Raw genomic sequence first — 21,382 nt, 5'->3', positions numbered from 1 at the left:
AGGTAACATCTTTTATTGGCCCAACTTCTGTTGGAGAGAGACATGGACTGAATAGAGACACTGGATTTATTTATTACAACAGTTTATAACCCACGAAACCCCACTATTCTAGCTTTTTCCCACTTTACCTTGAATGGTCCCTTGAAATATGTGTTAACTACTTGTGCTAAACAATCTGTTCCACCTTGTATTTAGCTGTGACACTCTGAGTATATTTGCCAGACCTGAAGAAGAGTTCTGTGTAAACTTGCCAGCTTCTCTCTCTCATCAACAGAAGTTGGTGCAATAAAATATATTACCTACGAGTCTCTCTAGTACAGTGGTTCTCAAACTATTGTACTGGTGACCCCTTTCACATAGCAAGCCTCTGAGTGTGACCCCCCTTATAAATGAAAAACACTTGTTTATATATTTAACACCATTATAAATGCTGGAGGCAAAGCGGGGCTTGGGGTGGAGGCTGACAGCTCGCGACACCCCATGTAATAACCTTGCGACCCCCTGAGGGGTCCCAACCCCCAGTTTGAGAACTCCTGCTCGAGTATGTAAACTTAACACTGAAAGGTCCAAATGCAGAGCTGACTACAGATTCTGAGCAACTCATTACTAATTCCAGCCCTTCAGTGTCCCAGAAATCCAAACCGAGTTAAGATTTAAACACTGAAATGTTGACAAAAGTAGATAGGGTTAACAATATAATGTCATAAAATGCACGGCCTTTTAGAAAACTTAGAAATGTCTTACTGCAACAATGTGGAAATTTGGGCAGTAGGTTCTGCATTGATTGTGCCAAGATGTTAAAAAGGAAGCCCTGGGCAGTGCATTAGTTAGGGAAGGGTAGAAAAGGTTTGGAGGCTCTAGGACCCTGGATAAGGATGCAGATCATCCTGATATCAGGAGCTGCATGTGGGTGCCCATTAATAATGAATTATTGATGAGTCTTAAAAGCAGATAGAGTCAGTTAGCTGCAATCAGAATATAAAAGGAGTTGGAGCTTTGTTTAATATCTCTTTTTATTTCTAAGGCTCCTAACACTTGTATTTGAGTATCATTATTTTTATTATTCATTCCTCTTGTTCTTGCCATTTTTCTCTTGAAGTTTCGCACCATCTTAAAAGAGAACATTGTATTAGTTTGAATACCTGGCTTTTATACAGCACGTTTTATCAGTAGATTTGAAAGCACTTTCATCCACATTTTTCAGATGGGAACATGAGTTACAGAGAGGTGAAGTGACTTACCCAAGGTCACCTGTCAAGCTGGTGAACTCTAGGATACAGATGGGGGGACCTGCATGAAAACCGCCTAAGCTTATTTTTACCAGCTTAGGTTAAAACTTCCCCAAGGTACAAACTATTTTACCTTTTGCCCTTGGACTTTATTGCTGCCACCACCAAGCATCTAACAGATATATAACTGGGAAAGAGCCCGCTTGGAAACATCTTTCCCCCCAAAATCCTCCCCAAACCCTACACCCTCTTTCCTGGGGAAGGCTTGATAAAAATCCTCACCAATTTGCATAGGTGAACACAGACCCAAACCCTTGGATCTTAAGAACAATGAAAAAGCAATCAGGTTCTTAAAAGAAGAATTTTAATTGAAGAAAAAAAGTAAAAGAATCACCTCTGTAAAATCAGGATGGTAAATACCTTACAGGGTAATCAGATTCAAAACACAGAGAATCCCTGTAGGCAAAACCTTAAGTTACAAAAAGACACCAAAACAGGAATATACATTCCATTCAGCACAGCTATTTTATCAGCCATTTAAACAAAACAGAATCTAATGCATATCTAGCTAAATTACTTACTAAGTTCTAAGACTCCATTCCTTTTCTGTTCCCGGCAAAAGCATCACACAGACAGAGAGAGCCTTTGTTTCTCCCCCCGTCCAGCTTTGAAAATATCTTGTCTCCTCATTGGTCATTTTGGTCAGGTGCCAGCGAGGTTATCCTAGCTTCTTAAACCTTTACAGGTGAAAGGGTTTTTCCTCTGGCCAGGAAGGATTTTAAAGGTGTTTACCCTTCCCTTTATATTTATGACATCACCAACAAGTAATAGCAGAACTGAGACTAAAGCCCATGTCTCTTTAGTCCAAGTCCAGCGCTCTGTCTACCAGATCTCACTGCCTCCCCCTTTATTCTGCTTTTCTTCCTTTTGATGAATTCATCTAGTTTTTCTGTGTATCTCAGTCTACCTCCTTCCTTCCCTCCCACATTGATTCAGAGCTCTTTCCTTTGCTCCTGATCTTCAACCAATGACAATTTCTTCTGCAGCTGCTCAAGGTCACAATGGGTTTTTGAGTTTAAGGACCTTTCTTCTGCTGGGTGAAGCAGGGGTTTTGTGATTCCTTGTGATACACCTGCTCCCTCTGTAACTGTGTTGGTATATGACAGTATACCAGTATCTACAGTAGGAAAAAAGGTTGTGTTTTTAACATGTTAGGTAGCATGAAAACTAGTGTGTGTTCAAATTCTAGGGTACAAAATGCAAGTTGTAGTTTTAACACATATAAGCTGGTTAACATAAACCCTCATTTCACCCTGGCTAATGTGTGTTAAAACTACACTTGCCTTTTAATACATTTTAGTTAACATAAATTAGCTGACTAAACACATTTAAAATACTTTCCCCCCTTCTCCTAGTGAAGACAAGCCTTGAGAGGGTGGCCAAGGTGTGGAATTTTGCTGCAAGCTGGCTCAGTTTGAGCACCAGTGATGTTATGCTGCTTTGATGCATTTGCTATGGATAAAAATCCAGATGTGGCATCTAATTTCCTTTTATATCCTAATCTGATAATTGACTGAATTAAACTTCCAGAATATTTAATATTCTGCATTTTTCTATTTTAGTGGGAGATAAATTAAATGAAAAGAAACACTTGGAGGTTTGCCAAAGTAATCTTTAAGATACCTGAATACTAACTTTCAACTATGTTTTTAAACTGCTTTAAGATCTGAAAAGATACAGAGAGACTTCTGTGAGCTAACTATTTCATTCCCACTTAGTCAGATGTGGGGAAAGCAGGAGCGCCCCTCCTTGTTGCTTTAAATTTTAAAATTCTAGCTTCCTGCCATACGGCACCATCGGAGAAGACAGCTAGTCTCTATGATAAAAGTGTTGGCTTCACGTCACAGGAAATGCCCTTCTGCTGTCATTCAGTGACAATGAAGTCCAGAGGCTCTCTTCTCCTGTCAAAAAAGAAAGGAAAATAATTAAGTGAGAAAATCCTGTTTGATCTCCTAAATATTTTTGCTCTTCATTTTGTAAAGGCTTCAAACAGTATTTTAAACTGTTTTTAAACCAAGGGAATCTCTCTCACTTCCTTTACCCAACCCCATGTTGCCCTGTCCACACTAGGAGCAGGAATGGTGTGTTGCCAAGCAGGGCTCACCCCAAAACTACGATGTAAAGTTTCCTAATGCAATTCTGCTTAGCATGAGTTTAACACTGTTTCACTGACCAGTGTGGACAGGAAGGCTTTTGAAAAAACAGCCACACAGAAACAGTATTGAGAAAGTAGGGATAGGGATGGATTTTTTAAAGATGATTTAGGTACCTAAAGAGGCATGTAAGTGCTTATTGAGATTATTAAAAGTGTATCAGCAGGGGAAAACAATGGGATTTAGGTGTCTAACCTGTGTCTGAAAGTCTCACTTAAGTACCTGTTTGCCTCTTTAGGTGCCTAACTACCTTTGAAGATTTGGTCCTACCTCTAGTTTCTGAATATAGTTGGGTTATTGGTTCTGTTACTGCAAACAGATCTGCTAAAATTTTGTTTGACTTCATTGGGATTCTTCATAGTAGTAAAGATTTACTTAAGTGGGTTTGTTTCCAGTATCAGGGTTATAGTCCATTTGTGAAAGCAAACAATGTCATAGCCATATCTTTGTTTGAACATTGTTTCTCGCACTTTTACAACTGCTTGTGTGGATGTGGCCTCTCTATATTGGATGGGTTTAAATGTGTGGTTGGTACTTGGGTATAATATCTGCACCTTATTCTAGAAGTCAATGAAGAGCTTGGGAGAGAGGAGAGATTCTTCATAGTGGGTAGGTTAAGTCTTAAGTATGCAAAATCATCAGGAAAAACATTGTTTTCCAAAAGTAGAGCAGCAAATGTCCCCCGAAACCTGAAAAAGTTTAAGGAGTGGGATGCTGACAAGGAACAGGCAGGTTTTGTAATGGTTTGTATTTTAATTGAGAGGCTCTATCTTCCAGACTCTAAAGGTCATGTTGTAATCTGGTCTTGCCTAGTTCAGAGAGATGTGAGTATTCAGTGATTCTTTAAAGATAGCTGCAGGTGACTTTGGAATAAGCTATTAAAAATGTTGACTTTTAAAACAGTATCCAAATTCATTTGCAAATATTACTACTTTATTTATATGATGATTTTACAAGTTACACATCTCTTTACATGTCACTAAAATCCAACCCATCAGTTTGGCCCAGTTCCCTAACTCCTTGTTCTGTTCATACTAGCATTCCATGAAGGTATTTCCCTAGGTTGTACTAAGACACGGAATGAAAGCGTCTTGATTTTGACAAGTTTCCTGTCTGCTTATGCCAAATGCTTACTTCCATAAATGTAAGGTGTCATGGGTTACTGAACATAAGTGAACAGGATTATGGTAATAGGCCAGTTTAGGCTATATCATTGTTACCATATTTGTGCTTAATGTTATTGATGCTTAATGAGTGTGTGTGTGTGTGTGTGTGTGCACGCACTTGCTAACCAGCATATATTAGTCAACAAAAGAAAACCAACTATGTGCCTATGTACCATTTTGGGGGCACCTAAGACCTGTGTTTAGGTATCACTGTGATCCATAAAACTCTCGCTCATCTGCGTCCTAACCTGTAGGAGCCTAAACTCTGTCAGCTTCTGGCCATGTGGGTGCCCAGGGACATATCTCCTTCCTGAGCTTGTGCACTATTGCTCATGATAGGTGTCTTGATGCCTAAGCCTCAGAGCAATTCACGTTTGGCGGCCTAAGTCGTGTGTGTGTGGGGATGATTCCAGTATGTGGCCCCTGAGCATGCCTACTGAATTGAACTGCTCAGGCAAGTTCACACAAAATCATCAGAGGGAGAAGGTCCTCTCTTATAACCTTTATGCTCAGTCAGGATGTGGGAGACCCCTATTTCAAGTCCCCCTCTCATCCAGGGGAGAAGGGATTTGAAGGTGGATCTGCCACCTCTCAGGTGAGTGCCGTGGCTACTAGGCTATGGAATATTCTGACATGGGGCTCTCTCAATCTCCTCTATTGAAGTTTTTCCACTTTAATTAAACAATGAGATACTTACATATTAATTGGGCCAGAGAAAGAGAATGATTCAATAGTCTAATGTTTAGGGCACTCACCTGAGATGTATCAGATCCCTCTTCAGATCTTTTGTGGGGACTTGAATTGGGGTCTTCCACATTCTGGGTGAGTACCTTATCCAATACGCTAAAGGTTTAAGGAAGGTCCCACAGTTGGTTTGTTTCAGGTCTTGCATGCAACTTAGGCAGCTGAGCACTGATCTTTCCCCAGTTTGTGGATCACTAGCAGAGCAAGGTGCTTTCATGTTGCCCAGACTTAGGTATCTATATCTGAGAGAGGAATAGAGTTTACAATACACCCATTCTGGTCAGTGTCTCCTATTGGCTAGCTTAGGCTTCCACTCCTAATCTGCTGGCTTTGTGGACTGTATTTGTATGCACCTGTCTCTCCCCTTTCATTGCATCGGGAGACTATGAACCTAACTCAGGCTTTGTGGATCAGTGTTTGTCCTGAGATTTTCTAGGTGCCACAAAACTGAGCATTGCAATGCCCAGGTCCCTGCATGGATCCCACCTATGGAGAGTGGATGTTGAGAAGAGATTTTTAGTTCAGAGAATAATTGGGATATGGAACGGGCTGATAGAGGCTATAACTGAAGGTCAAAGAATTTAATTGTGGAATGGATGAATATCTAGAAACTTGGAGCATTTCTGAATAAACCTGCATATAGGTTGCTGTGATAACACAGCTCATTAGAAACCCTAAAAATATCTGTACTATCCACAGAGCTTCATGTTCTTGGATGTTTAGTTCCAAAAGGTGGAGCTTCCTCAGAGAGCTGGTGTACTGCCCCTGAGTCAAATATAAGGTGCCTGCTTACTGAGTTTGACATGAAAAGTAGAGGGGCTATATGTATTTATATAACATGCCACGTGTTGAGCTTATTGTTAAGCATGATTGCCTTTTTATGGTTTTTGATTTCACTCGTCATACCTACTTAAATCCTGGAGTCCTTACTGAGGCAGAAATCTTGAATTTTGCCATGAGAAGGACTTAAGGATTTGGCTTGATACAAGGGCATGATTCAATTCACGCAAAGTGAGAAATACTTAGGAGTAGTAAAAATCCAGCTAACTGGAGTGTTGGATTGACTTAACATTGACTCCAGGCTCTCTGACCCTCTACAGCATAAATCAAGAGAATTCTGTAATGACATACAATTTTGGGCACGTGGTTATAGAGAAACATAAAATCATGAACTATTTGAACTTAGGCCTTGTCTACACCACAGGGGAAATTTGATCTAAGCTATGCAATTTGAGTTATGTGAATAGTGTAACTCAAATTGACGTAGCTTAGACCTACTTACCACGGGGTCCACACTACGCGATGTTGACAGGAGATGCTCTCCCGTCAACTCCCCCTACTCTTCTTGATCAGGTGGGAGAGCGATTCCACGGTTGATTTAGCAGGTCTTCGCTAGACCTGCTAAATTGACCGCCGATGCATCAATCACCTCTCATCGATCCCCCAGTAAGTGTAGACAAGCCATTAGTAACTTTATTGGATACCTACAGAGTCAGAGCCTTTGCTTTCCAATCCTTTTCATAATGATTGTTTTATTTATTTGTATATAAAAAAATTAAATAACATTCTTGGCTGCATAGTCACTAGACACCTTGCTAAGACCACAACAAGGTGCAGCGCAATGCGAGGGTGGGATTATGTTGTATGAAAGAACCCAGCTCTGTAATGTGGGATTTCATTTATACAACGGCTTATTGATGATTAAAAAGACATATTACGCAATAGTTCAGTTTATCCTAAGCAAATGATCAATGAGGGAAGCAGTGATCTGCTTCTGTTTAAGGCTCCCTCTGTGTTGCTTTGCCCCTGAGTCTTCCAAATTATCCTGAGGAAGCAAGATCTGGTTTGGTGGTCCCCCAGTGCTCCACAAAAATATGGGCTAGAAGAAGGGCCCTGTTTATTCAGTATTGAAAGTGCCATTTTCCAGCCATCAGCTGATGGCGAAAGAAGTGGCTACTGCATTTTTTTCATAATGTGTTTAGATTCAATGCCAATGGAAGGGCTTCTCCTCAGCTTGCCAAGGACTCACTGCTGCCCCCACAGTCTTTTGTAGGCAGTTTTATTGTCCAAACTTAAACAGTTCCTCAGCTCTCGTTTTACATCTCAGGCTTTTGCTGCCTCCTCTCCCAGAGGTGTCTGAGGGTCCTGCTTTTTTTGTGTTCTGTGGGTTTGTCTCTCACTCGGTCTCTCTTTGACCCTTTATAGCTCCAGGTGCAGCCCCATCCCCTAAATTAGCCCAACTGGGAGCACTTGTTCTGGCACAGGGACACTGGACCTCCTTCAGTTATGGGGCCAGCCACCCTGTGACAGGTCCTTATTGACTTCAATTGACTTTCAGGCTGTCAGCAACTCCCTTCTCATTTTCACACTCATTCTTGTGCCTTTCACTTCACTCTTCTGCCCACAGTTTGAAGGAACCGAGGCTGGAAGCAGGGGCTTCAACTATTCTAAAAATCCTGTTCTCCCACCCCCCCCAGTTCCTCTTCCTTTCCCTCAATTTAATTTCTGCTTTCATCTAAGTTATTTTAAAAATAAGTAATAAAGTGCTGCAAAAGAAAGCTATCGTAAATCAATCTTTGTTGAAATTTAAGTCACTGTTTCGTTTAGCAAATATAGTGCAGAATGGAATAATTTGGTTCTACATTACTTGTCAATTTTAGTGTGCTTTAAAAACTGTTCTTTTGCTGGCAGGATTTGAAATCTAGCAATCAACGAGATGAAATTGCAGCAGCACGTGCTTCTCTGAAGGAAAATTCGTCTCTTCTACATTCAATTTGTTCAGCTTGTTTGGAACATTCAGATGTTGCATCCCTTATAGCCAGCAAGGACTCAATTTGCGATGAAATACAGAGCGCTCTCAATGTCATTTCTAATGCTTCTCAAGGAATTAGAAATCAAAAGGTTCATCCTACGACTCATTCAGCTATGCTAGGAAGTGCACTTGATGAGCTTGAGGTAGGTAAATATGTAAACATGTACCAACACAATGTACACATTTATTTTAAATGAAGGTAGTGCTTGCTAAAGTGACACTGAAAGCTTTAGAAACTGAAGTTCAGTTTATTCAGTGTGGACAGTATTAATACAAGCTTTCTCATAAGGTGCATCAACCCTGATTTTGGTGGGACCTCTTCCTCCAGATGAGGTGGTGGTTAGGTCTCCAAGCCTGTTCAGTTTTTGGATTCTCTAATATTGCCCAAAAGGGTGCTAATTAGTTCTTATTGAGTTGCTGATGGAAGGGGTGCACACATAGGACAGAAACTGGAATAAGCCTGTCAGGGTTCCCTCCCGACTCTGAACTCTGTGGTACAGATGTGGGGACCCGCATGAAAGACCTCCTAAGCTTATTTCTACCAGCTTAGGTTAAAAAATTCCCCAAGGCACAAATCCTTCCCTTGTCCTTGGACGGTATTGCTGCCACCACCAAGTGAGTTAGACAAAGATTCAGGAAAAGGACCACTTGGAGTTCCTATTTCCCCAAAATATCTCCCCAGGTCCCTTCACCACCTTTGCTGGGGAGGCTTGAGAATAATATACCAACCAATAGGTTAACAAGGTGAGCACAGACCAGACCCTTGGGTTTTTGGACACTAAAAACCAATCAGGTTCGTAAAAGAAGAACTTTATTATAAAAAAAAAAAGTAAAAGAACCACCTCTGTAAAATCAGGATGGAAGGTAATTTTACAGGGTAATAAAAAGATTTAAAACACAGAGGATCCACCTCTAAGTTCAACTTCTTGGGCCATTTCCAGCACAAATCCAGGTTTTCTCACCCTCCGCCCCCCGCCCCCCCCACAAACTCCAGCAGGAGAGTGATTACCAGCAGTAATTACCAGCAGGAGAGTGAGTTTGGGGGGGGGGCGGAGGGTGAGAAAACCTGGATTTGTGCTGGAAATGGCCCAACTTGATGATCACTTTAGATAAGCTATTACCAGCAGGAGAGTGGGGTGGGAGGAGGTATTGTTTCATGGTCTCTGTGTATATAATGTCTTCTGCAGTTTCCACAGTATGCATCCGATGAAGTGAGCTGTAGCTCACGAAAGCTCATGCTCAAATAAATTGGTTAGTCTCTAAGGTGCCACAAGTACTCCTTTTCTTTTTGCAAATACAGACTAACACGGCTGTTACTCCAAAAATATTTAATAAATTTAAATTGGTATTCTATTGCTGTAAGTGCAATTAATCGCAATTAATTTTTCTGAGTTAATCGTGAGAGATAACTGCGATTAATTGACATTCCTAATAATTACATGTTGAAAACTGTATTAAAAGAACATGCAGGGCCAGATTCTTCGGTGCATTCTCAGGGCCTTTGCATCACCAGAGTGTAGGGGAGCTCACAGCTGTTGCAGAGCCACTATGTTTGTTTCCTGAGCCAGCCTTGTCAGCCCCCACTTGGCCTCAGCTTGTAGGGTGTGGCCAGAGTGCAGTGCAACTGGCATGGAGTCCCTTAGAGACCACACCCAGGTGGCAAAAATTAGAGAAGCCCAAAGGCAGCTTGAATGTACACCAGGGCTCAGGATGGCACAAATCTGCTCAGAACCTCAGGATGCTGTAGCCAGCTTTCACATTGTGCCAATCTTTCTTTTGCATGGAGCAGAAGCTCAATGAAGCAGGGAATTTGGGCCTAGCCATCCAATTTAAATACTCATTTTCTTTTGAAACTTGTTTTGCTTACTGCTCACTGCATTAATTCAGTAGCAGAAAAAGACATTCAGGCGAGACACATTAGCAAATCTGTACTGTAGCTGCTCAATCTGTCTACTTTTGTAGGTTCTGGTTCATTTATGTTGACTCTTCTGCCTGCCACTACCTCTGAATTGATCAAGGAAAAAACAGTCCATTATGTATCCTTTGTCTTACACCTGACTGGGAATATTTCCTGTTCTTTTGAGCCCCTCTACGCTGTTGAAGAGAGCATATATATCTGATTAAATTATTGGAAGAATTAAAACCACAACCAGAATCCCTTTGAGTGAGTCACTTCTTTTGTTTGTTATTGCCCAATATTTAAATTCTTGATTTATAAGTGAATGTTGTAGCCATTCATTCATGTATGATACGGATCATCAGATCGTTTAGATATCGTTACATAACCGGAACTTAAGAGGTCTTCTGTGAGAAGGAGTCCCTTCTATTTCCCCCATACTTTCAAGTTGCTTCTCTATGAGCATTTGGCACTATTGGTTTACTCTCTGAGCACGTTGCCAGGCCATTCTGCAGCTTAGCCTCTGTCTGTGCACTGGAGAAAGTAGCAATGGCAGCAGTAGCAATGTTTTCTCTGTGTCAAGCCATCCCAGGTCTGAAGCCCATTTAGGAATCATGATGTTGTAGGAGTTGAGATATTGCAGTTGGCAGGCAAAGACCTGGAACCAGTATCTGCACACCACTCCATGGGGTGGTACCGCTCTGGAGCTGTTTAGTTTCAGTGATTGACTTTAATCACCTCCCAGCATGTTTAATTCCTGTGGGAGCTGTGGTAACCCCTCCTGCATGGAGTAGAACACAATCATACATAAATCATTCACAAGCGTAATACAATATGGTCCCTAAATACATTGTGTGCGATTGTATTATCTGTCACGGTGGGTACCCAACATTCCCTGAAGACAATAGGAGATGTGGGTGCTTATTACTCCTGAAAATCAGGTCACTTTTATTTAAGTGCCTTGTTTTAGGCACTGAAGTTTGAAAAATATTTACAACATTACTTATTATAATTAAGAAAATGATCAAATAGCATAGAGGCAGTATTGTCAGAAGTGCCATGTCATAAACTCTTTATGCAAAGAATTAACTAGACCTCCCTTGACTATATCACACTACCTTTTTTCATAAATACTAAAGTACTTCTCCAGTTTAAACACGTTTGCCTGCTTGAGGCCTATGTGGAATTGTACATTTACATGCACAAACAATATTTTTGTCATCTTTTGGCTATTGTGGTGCTGACTGTTATCCATGCTTAGAAGAGCCATAGAAGATTTGCACTTAGCTGAATAAACGCTTTGAATACTTAGGATACTCTACAGCTTCTTTGTTTTGACCACATTTCTGGATTCTGTATTTAAAGGTTAATTTTATACAGTACCTCTTTACAGGTCTTTTGGTAAGCAGTAACTTTTATCAAACGTTAGTTTAGACTTATTAACTTTCAGGGAAATATGTTTTTGTAAATTTAGAGATTGATATATTAAGTAGACCAATATGCTATAGTATCTCTGAACTGTTATTTCAGTGTTTACTGCACCCAGCTGTACTACTTTAAAATTACTATATCGAGTTATAGTGATAATATAGTATTTACCTCTCAATAGAGCCAAAGAGCAAAAGGACAGAAACAAAAGAAGAGAACATGAAAAAAGATTTTGGAGAAATTCCTCACCAGCAAGTGCTTTCGCCTGCATCCTTCTCCAAATGTATCATAATCTAGTGAACTGGCATATGCTAGTTTTGCAGATAGATCATCATCAACAATTGATTGTGGCTGTATTTATGAGCCAGCACCTGTACATTGGTGGGAATCACAGCAGTTTCATTTCACAGAGAGAAAGTAACAGACTGAAAACTCAGACCAGAACTAATAAATTATTACTGATTACTCTTATTGACAAGAATAACTCCATCTGACTGGCAAATTGTTAATAGGATTGTGAAGTTTTCTCATCAAAAATAGTACTAGCTAATGTGGGGCAGTCTCCTCTGGCTTCTGAAAAGTAATCATCCTCTGCCCCACGTATTCACATATCATATACACTTTTTTACCCATTTTGACAAAGTTCCTCGTCTGCCTTGGTGGGTCCTATGCTTATTGGCGGATTTTCTTGCCTCAGAGGTTCACGGCAACCCTCAGTTTGGCCACTTTCGTGGCTCAAATCTGCCGTTCACTCAGTTAGCCTCATCACTGGTCAGCATGGGGAAAGGAAGAACAACAATCCCCGCAGTCTCTGCTGATCCACCTAGTGGATCGGGGAACAGGCCAGAGACCTTCCCCTCTGTGGAACCCACAGTCCAGGTCGACTCCTCCGGTATCAAGTAGGGAGTTGGGGATGGAGGGATGGGGGAACCCAGGGCTGCCCTCTACTCCGGGTTCCAGCCCAGGGCCCTGTGGATTGCAGCTGTCTACAGTGGCTCCTGTAACAGCTGTGTGACAGCTACAACTCCCTGGGCTACTTTCCCAGGGCCTCCTCCCAATACCTTCTTTATTCTCACCACAGGACCTTCCTCCTGATGTCTGATAATGCTTGTACTTCTCAGTCTTCCACTAGTACGCCTTCTCACTCTCAGCTTCTTGCTCCCAGCTCCTCGCACGCACCACAAACTGAAGTGAGCTCCTTTTTAAAACCCAGGTGTCCTGATTAGCCTGCCTTAATTGATTCTAGCAGCTTCTTGATTGGCTGCAGGTGTTCTAATCAGCCTGTCTGCCTTAATTGTTTCCAGAAAGTTCCTGATTGTTCTGGAACCTTCCCTGTTACCTTACCCAGGGGAAAGGGACCTACTTAACCTGGGGCTAATATATCTGCCTTCTATCACTCTGCTGTAGCCATGTGGCCTGATCCTGTCACACCATGTACATGAACATACAGCTTTTGCTAGTTGCAATATTTACTATTTTCCATTTGACATGTGACATAATCAAACCCCCAGGTTTGACCCAGTTCATGATGGTTGGCAAGAAGTAGAAAGGTTTATGAGTTTCCACTTGCTTAAAGTTCTTTAGTGTTTTCATGACAAGTAAGGTAGCTATCTGTTCAGAGGACTTAATGATTTATTACAAAATTTGGAACAGTTCGACTGTTCAACATTTAGTTGGAGAGTTCTTGATTTAGTTCTGTTGCAAAATTTTCTAGACAATATCGGAGGCCGTGACTGAAGTCTCAGGGTGAAATTCTGGCCCAATGAAGTCAATGGGAGTTTTTCCATTGATTTTAGTCGAGTCACGATTTCAGCCCCATGTGCCCATTCCATTGTAAAGGTATTGTGGGAAAGAGCAGGTGCAGTGTTGAGGAGTCTGGGGCACCCACTGAGAAATAGTCCAGGAGACTTGACACTATTGTGGAAAAGAAAAATAAAGTGCCAGTGCAAATATTCATATTAGAGAAAATCTAAAATAACAAAAAGGCAGATTAAGTTCACCCTCCAAAAAAGCAATACAGTACATAATACAAACAGAGCTTCACCCATCAAATAACTAGCTTAATAGTTTGCAGGCCAGAAGTCTTCCTATTTGCTTTCTGTATCTGTATGGGAAGAGGGGAAAGCTTTGTTACTTAAAGGCACCCCATTGTCCCAGCCATGCAGTAAGAAAGACAAGACACGAGGGGTATGGTTTAATTAGGCTGCAGCTTATTAACTCAGCTGGGTAATACTAGGTAACAAGTTGTACAGTGCAGGTCTAGGTGTTCCTCAGTTGTTTCCACCTATTTTGGAAGGCTGCCTTCAGCCCTCCCCTTCCAGTTCCAGCCAGTTGCTGGGGTCCTACTGCCCTCCCCTTGTTTGAGGGATAAGGGGAGCTGGGATGGGGGAACTTATCTCCCTGACATAGGGAACCACAATCATGCTTCCTTAGGGGTTGCAATTCTGGTTTATCAGGGAACCGAATCCTCTGTGGAATGAGTACCTGCACTGGACATCTACCAAAAGAAGGTCCCAACAAGTAGTTTGGCTGACCTGAAGGAGCCACTAAACCTTTTCTTCCCACTGTCCACACAAAGTCCCCTGCATTCAAGGTTGCTTACTCTCCCCCTTACTGTAGATCAATTCATCAATAGTTTGCAGGCCAGAGGTCTTCCTATTTGCTAGCTATACCACCATGGGAAGGGAGAATAGCTTTGTTTTTTAAAGGCACCAGACCTTTTTCTCACTTTCACTGTAGGTCACTGTGTTCCAGGGCTAGTCAGTCTTCCTGGCTTCTCTAATACTTAACTCACTTAGAAAATAAGAGAGGAGTGTTGGATTCCACAAATCTGCCAAACCCTTGTAGAGGGGAGGTATAGGCTTCTCCTAGTCTCACTTCCTAAGAGGGGCAAAAGCAGTGTTTCCCAACCTGGAAGGAAGGTTCCCAGACTAATGAAGGTAGGGTGCTCTGAATTATTCAAATGGTAGTGCAAATGTTGCCCTAGCAAAATTGTATTTCACAATTGAGTGTTTCAGTATATATTAGTTGGAAATCAACTATTTGTTATAAGTGAATTACCGCTATATGTTAATAAATCAGTAAATACTTAAACATTATTTACTAATTGTGTATGCAATTTGCAAAACCCTTATTAGTCTGCTAGTTATCAAAGTATACATTTTTTCTTTTCTCTCTCATGCTGTGGTAGGCAATGCCTACATAAGCAATCAGAGTAAGATAAGGCAGTGATTAAACATCTGTGATGCAGAAAAACACAGATCTCACTTCTGCTTTTTAAATTTTTCATTCACACGGTCCATAGTGTAACTGCTGAAAGGTTAGTTTCCCCTGCATTCTAGGGTCCCTCATGACACTTCTTACCATATAAATTCAATTAGTTATAGTACATTTCCTCGATTTTCTCAAAAGTAGAATGATACTTAACTGTTGTCACTGCATTAAATATAGCTGATTTTGGTGAATCACAGAATCGTAGGACTGGAAGGGACCTTGAGAGGTCTTCTAGTCCAGTCCTCTGCCCTCAAGGCAGGACTAAGCATTATCTAGACCATCCCTGTCAGGTGTTTGTCTAACCTGCTCTTAAAAATCTCCAATAATGGACTCCAATTCGGACTGTGTGCTAGAGTGGTCTGGGGCTTTTGTGAAGTTAGGGGAGGTTTTTTCCTCTTGAAGAAGTTTCTGTAGGTTATAAAACTCTTGTGTTCATGCAGGTATGACTGAGTGAGTAAATGGATACAAATGTAGTATGAGAGGTTCTCATCTTTGTTCTCCTCCCCCACCTTTGTCTGGTTATGTTGCAGCATTTTCCTGATCTAGTTCCTTTTCACTTTCTTTGGGAATTAAATGAGTTCTAGAGGCGTGGAGTACTGATACCTGGTCATTAGTTGAAATTGCCATAACAATTAGCCAGGATAAGTAGAACCTAATTGTCTTGATTTAACTCTGAAAAACCAGGTGAGGCTTGGTGAGGAAAGTAGAGTCTGGTCCAATCAGGACAGTGGAAAGGCCATATAAAAACAGCTTTCCTGAGTTTGTTAAATCAGGTGGTTCTGAAAGAGTGGGAGCCTTATGTGCTAGTAAGGCTGAAGTCTGTGAATTAGAACTGTTAATTTATCAGCTCAAACCAAGATGGTCAGACTGTGAAGTTGAGAACAGCGTACTAGAATTGTTATGCAGACCATTTAAATGCTGAAAGCTACAGGCACACTCGATGTGGACGCTAGATGAATTAAACCTCATGTGCTGAGACTGAACCAGGCCAGATACTGAAACTCTCGGTGTGAAACCTGATTTTTTTTAAGGCTTTGGGAATAGCCTTTCCTAGTTCAGGGAAGGATGAATACATTTTTTAAAAATTTAGCCCTCAAGAAAGAAAGCACCTTTAGTTCTGTTTTCTCTTTTAATCAGGAACTAATTAAGGGCTGCAGTGAGGATTAAAATATGAGAAGAAAATTAGCTCATTAGGAATATTTTTGGCCATTGGATACACAACATTGGTTTTCCCTCATCATTAGAATATTGCATCTTATTCCTTACCACTTATGTGTACACACGTTCCTGACCATATTATGTATGTATGTTTAAACAGAAGGACACTGATTTTAAAAACCAACTAAAGTTACATAGTTGGCACTTTCCAAGTTAACTGAATAGCCTCTATTGGATGCATATAAAACCTACTGAAATCATACCATTCATCATTGTATCCTGTCACCTACTGAAACAAATTGTTAAATCTAACTTCAGACATTGTAACTTTCTAGGCTCTATTCTCAGAAACTATACAATAGCAGTAACCACTTTTTGACAGTTTTGAATATGTGGTCTTCACCTTGACTGTTGCAAATATTGATAGTCTAATATTGATAGTCTTTCCAAAAATTAAAATCAACATTCAGAATTTCGATCTCTGTGTGTGTATCTGTGTTTGGGGGATAATGGTTCTCTGAAAATTTTGAAGCTTCTGTGATGATATCATGGGAGGGAGAGGTGAGGAAAAGAGCTCCTCTGTTGCTCAAATATACAAGAGTGCCAGTTAGCTTTGATCTGCCTCTGTGTACACATTCTACTTTGGTCCTGATCTGTGCAACCTAGCACCCTTGAAATGAACAGGACACCAATGAGGATTTGAGGACTTGGGGTGATGTGCTCTCATTTCCAGGTGGCGAGCAGAACATAAACTACATACCAAGGCCCTGAAAAGTGCAGCCTGTAGGACTTGCAGAAAGCACTACCTGTTTTATACAAGTTGTTTTATGTATTGAGGTTATAGAGGGGTCATGCTCAGTAAATTTCATATCTGCTAATGAATAGTAAGGATAAAGCTGAATTGGCACAAGTCCATGAGAGTTCTCGAGCAACTAGAGCGTACTAGAGCATGATATTTGAGCTTGAGCTTTAGTGCTTTAAGCATATTTGGAATATTACACTATTTCTGTGCTGTGGGAAATGTCAGGTCCATGCTCACTTTAGTGCAGTAAGAAGAGGAAGACCTAGACTGGTCAGAATTCCAGTTTAGATCAAAAATACATTTGTATTTAAGGAGATCTGCAAAACAGTTTTTAAAAATATTCTACTGGTACTCTTTTAAAAGTTGCATAAAGAGGACCTAATGTTGTTTTCTTGCTCTCCTCCCTGCTTATAAATATTTGGAAAATTAAGTCTAGTTTTCCCTGGTTTTGCTAGAGGATCTCCTAGCTTTCTAAAAGTAACTCAGCATTCCTATGTTTTCAATGAATATGAGAATCGGTATCAGACTTTCTTTCTCTAAATCATTCATTAGTTATTGAAGTTAGGTGTTAATGAGTTTTAAAATGACTGACTAAACACCTGTCTTGTCTCAGTAGTTCACACTTATATCTTCTGATGCCATCATGTCACTATGTCTCCACTCTTAGAATTCTCCAGTCAAGACAGGACATGAATTTCTAATGTAAAACATAAGCAGAAAAAATGACAATCTTCCATGACTTTGTTAAATACCAAAAGAAGCCCAATTATCTTTCCCTTTTTATATGCCACCTTTAAAAGTCTGTAAAAAGTGGACTACTCATGTTGGATAAGTACAGGTAATGACTTCCCCTTTCAAACACCAAATTTGATTAAGGCGCTCAAGCTCTTAGTAAGGGTCTGGACTTAATTTCCTTGATTTGGGAGGGAGACCAATTTTACTTACTTTGGCTTCAGCTTCTACTCTACTCTTTTTAGTTTTTTTTATAGTAGTTCTTTTGTTTTAAACATGGTACTCAGTTTAGCCTTAGATGGTAAGAGGCTACCAGCATCCCCAAAAGACTAATGTTGAACAAAAATAAGGAATAATAATACAGGATAATATTTTGCAGCTTGCCCATTCAGCCTCTTGAAGTGGCAATGCTGCATTTTTGGCCCCACAGAATCACAGAAATGTAGGGCTGGAAAGGACCTTGAGAGGTCCTCTAGTTGACCCCTAGCACCGAGACAGAACAAGTCTACTAGGCTATCCCTGACAGGTGTTTGTCTAACCTGTTCTTAAAAATATCAAATGAAGGGGATTCTGCGATCAATCTTGGAAGCCCGTTCCAGTGCTTAACTATCTTTATAGTTAGAAAGCTTTTCATAATGTCAAACCTAAATCTGCCTTGCCCGTTACTTCTTGTCTTACCTTCATTGGACATGGAGAACAATTGATCACTTTATAACAGCCCTTAACATATTTGAAGACTTTTCTTTTCTCCAGGCTAAACGTGCCAGGTTTTTTAACCTTTCCTCATAAATCAGGTTTTTCTAAATCTGTTATGTATTTCTCTTGCTCTCCTCTGGACTCTCTCTCCAATTTCTCCACATCTTTCCTAAAGTGTGGTGTCCAGAACTGGACATAGTACTCCAGCCGATGCCTCACCAGTGCTGAGTGGAGCAGGACTACCTCCTGTGTCTTGCATTCAATGATCCTATTAATATGCCTCAGAGTGATATTAGCTTTTTTTGCAACTGCATCATATTTTTTGATTCTCATTCAATTTCTGATCCACTAAAACCCCAAGATCCTTTTCAGCAATACTACTGCCTAGCCGTTTATTCCACATTTTGTAGTTGTGCATTTGACTTTTTTTCCTTCCTAAAAATAGTAGTTTGCTCTTGTCTTTATTGAATTTCATCTTGTTGATTTCAGATCAAATATCCAGTTTGTCAAAGTCATTTTGAATTCTAATGCTGTCTTCCAAAGTGCTAGCAAACCCTCACTGCTTGGTATTATCTGCTCATTTTATGAGCATACTCTCTACTCAATTTTCCAAGTCATTAATGAAAATATTGAGTAGTATTGAACTCAGACTAACCCCTCAGAACCCCCCTAGGCACTCTTCTCCCCCCCCCCTTGACAGCAAACCATTGGTAACTACTCTTTAAATATGGTCTTTCAACAAGTTGTGAATCCATCTTATCTAGAACACATTTTCCACTTTGCTTATGTCAAAAGCATTACTAAAATCCAGATACATTACGTCAGTAGTTAGTATTGTGTTCTAATATCAGCAGAACCCATTCACATGATCCAAGATGGCATCTTTCAGCTGTGGGCAAGCTCTGCTGGCTTCTTTTTTATATTCAGAGGAGACCCAGATCTCTGAGAGCTGAGTTGTGGGAGGTTTTGAATATCCCCAGGCTTTAAAATGAAAAAAAATCCACTAATATAAAATCTTGTGCCCAGACAAAACATATTGTAGAAGGATACTAAGTATTAAATAATAGCATTGTTTTATAGTACTATAAATGTACACAGGCAATTTCTAGCTTTTGAGAGTTTACAATCTAAAGTAGACAAGACAAACACATCATGTGGAGGAACAGTTCAGGAAAGGGGAGGGTAAGGAAATGGAAGACTTATGGCCCTACTGAAAGGTGTTTCAGGGAAGGAATTGAAGGGAGAGAGGAGTTAGGTAGACAAAGGGTGAAATCCTGCTCCATTTAAGTCAGTGGCAAAACTCCCAGAGGAAGGATGATCTAGTGGTTAGGGCTTGGCATGAGACTCAAGAGGCTGGATTCAGTACCCTGCTCCGCTACAGACTTCTGATGTAGCCTTGGGCAAGTCACTTAGTCTCTCTGTGCCTCAGCTTCTTCCCATTTGTAAAATGGGGATTTTAGCACTTCCTTACCTCACAGAGGTTTGGATAAAAACGTTAAGTATTGTGTGTGATGTGCTCAAACATCACAGGGATTAGGGTCATATAAGTACCTAGAATAGGGTGAAATGCTATTTGAGGGGAGGAAACAATAGCAGTAATGTAGGAGTGGGAGTGATTTTATGATCCAAAAGGTGAGGATGAAGATCTTGAATTTTGATGTCAATGAAAATATTGAGGGACAAGGTAGGTATAGTTAGAGTGGTGGAAAGGGAAGATGCCTTGAGCATCATTATTTTGGATATACTTGAATGGTAAAGAAGTGGTAAGAGGGAAGACTGGAAAATAGAATATTACAGTTAGCCAGGTAAGAGAAGACCAAATCATGGACATTTTTTCTAATTTTTTTCTAGAGTTTAATCATATTGGATCCACTTACAATGAATGAAGAAAAAATAAGGCCATCACTAGAGAAACGTTTGGAAGGGATTATCAGTGGGGCAGCACTGTTAGCTGACTCTTCCTGCACGCGTGACTTTCATCGAGAACAAATAATCACAGAGTGCAATGCCATCCGCCAAGCTCTCCAAGATCTTCTGTCTGAATACATGAATAATGTAAGTGATCAGTTCTTTCCTGTTGTTTTTTGTGTGTGCTTCAAAGCACATTTTCTACATTGCCATGCATTATGTATAACTAGTCTGGTAATCACCGGTGCCTTTTAACCTTTTACTGTAGTTTCAATAATTCAGGCTACTTATGTATTTATTAAAGTGCCAAAAGTAGTAGTTCTCATACATGTATGTGGTACACAAGGCTGGCTAAATTTTTTTGGATGAATAGTTTATTCACCAAAAAATGCAGTTTCAGGTAGACTGAAACTACTCGTGAAATAGGGTTAGTTCAGTGACTGGTTGGCCTGCACTTCCTCCCCCTTCCCAAATTGACGTTTTCTAAACACAATGTTTGACTTTCCATTTTGAAATGACATTTTGTATAGAAGTTTACCCCTATGCATTTAAAACAAAGGAGAGACAGAGAGAGTAAAAAAACACTTGACAATGAAACAAAATGAATAAAATAAAACAAAAAAAATCCTGTTTTGGGTTGTCCTGAAACAATTTTTCCGCCCTGAAATTTTTTGGTTTAGCCACTGAAATGAAAAATCAGTGTAGCTCAGCTACATCGGTACGCTAAGGGAAAGCCAACTATTCATCTTCAAAATGAGCAAGATTTATCCTGTCCAAAGCAAACTGTGAAATATCCTATATCACAAACTGAGGGATATGTAAGTTACTTTATCTGTGCGGTAGGTGTCTCAGAGATACTAAGTTTCTTTGAATGCTGGGGACTTTCTTTATAATTTTACTTCCTGATTGTCTCTTAGAACTTGAGGACTGGGATTCTGGGATTTTATACTTATTTCTACAATAAGCAGCAAATTTTATGAAGTCTTGTTTTATTGTGTTAAAATCTGAGTAATCCATTTCCATGTATTCTTAACCTAAACATTCAGGCAGTCATAACTGATCAGTATAAGAACAACAAGCTGTACAAGTTGAGATCCTCTAAATGCAAAATTATAGGGCATGGAATGTTGAGTAAATCCAGAAATCTGATTGCCCGGCAGGCTTTATAATGTGTCTGTGATAAATCTTTGAAAAAGTGATAGTTTTTATAACTTTTTTTTAAAAAATAATTTTTAGATCTAAGTAACTAGTTTGACACATAGCTAAGTGCACTGCCAGACACAAAAACTAAAGTTGGTAGGACAGATATCATTAATATGGGGAC

The 21,382-nt window shown here is 40.2% G+C and overlaps 1 protein-coding gene across 5 annotated transcripts in view; it reads left to right on the top strand.

Moving 5' to 3' along the window:
• CTNNA3 (catenin alpha 3) overlaps positions 1–21,382 on the top strand; it is an 896,431-nt gene that overhangs the window by 193,555 nt on the left and 681,494 nt on the right. For all 5 annotated transcript variants that reach the window (XM_074958868.1, XM_074958865.1, XM_074958864.1 and 2 more), the window contains exons 6-7: positions 8,044–8,307; positions 20,002–20,205. In XM_074958868.1, coding sequence (XP_074814969.1) covers positions 8,044–8,307; positions 20,002–20,205 — 468 coding nt within the window. The remainder of the gene's footprint in view (positions 1–8,043; positions 8,308–20,001; positions 20,206–21,382) is intronic.

Source organism: Natator depressus, chromosome 7 (genome assembly GCF_965152275.1).
Source record: "Natator depressus isolate rNatDep1 chromosome 7, rNatDep2.hap1, whole genome shotgun sequence".
NCBI classification, from domain to species: domain Eukaryota; kingdom Metazoa; phylum Chordata; order Testudines; family Cheloniidae; genus Natator; species Natator depressus.
This window is presented reverse-complemented; position numbering and strand designations above follow the sequence as displayed.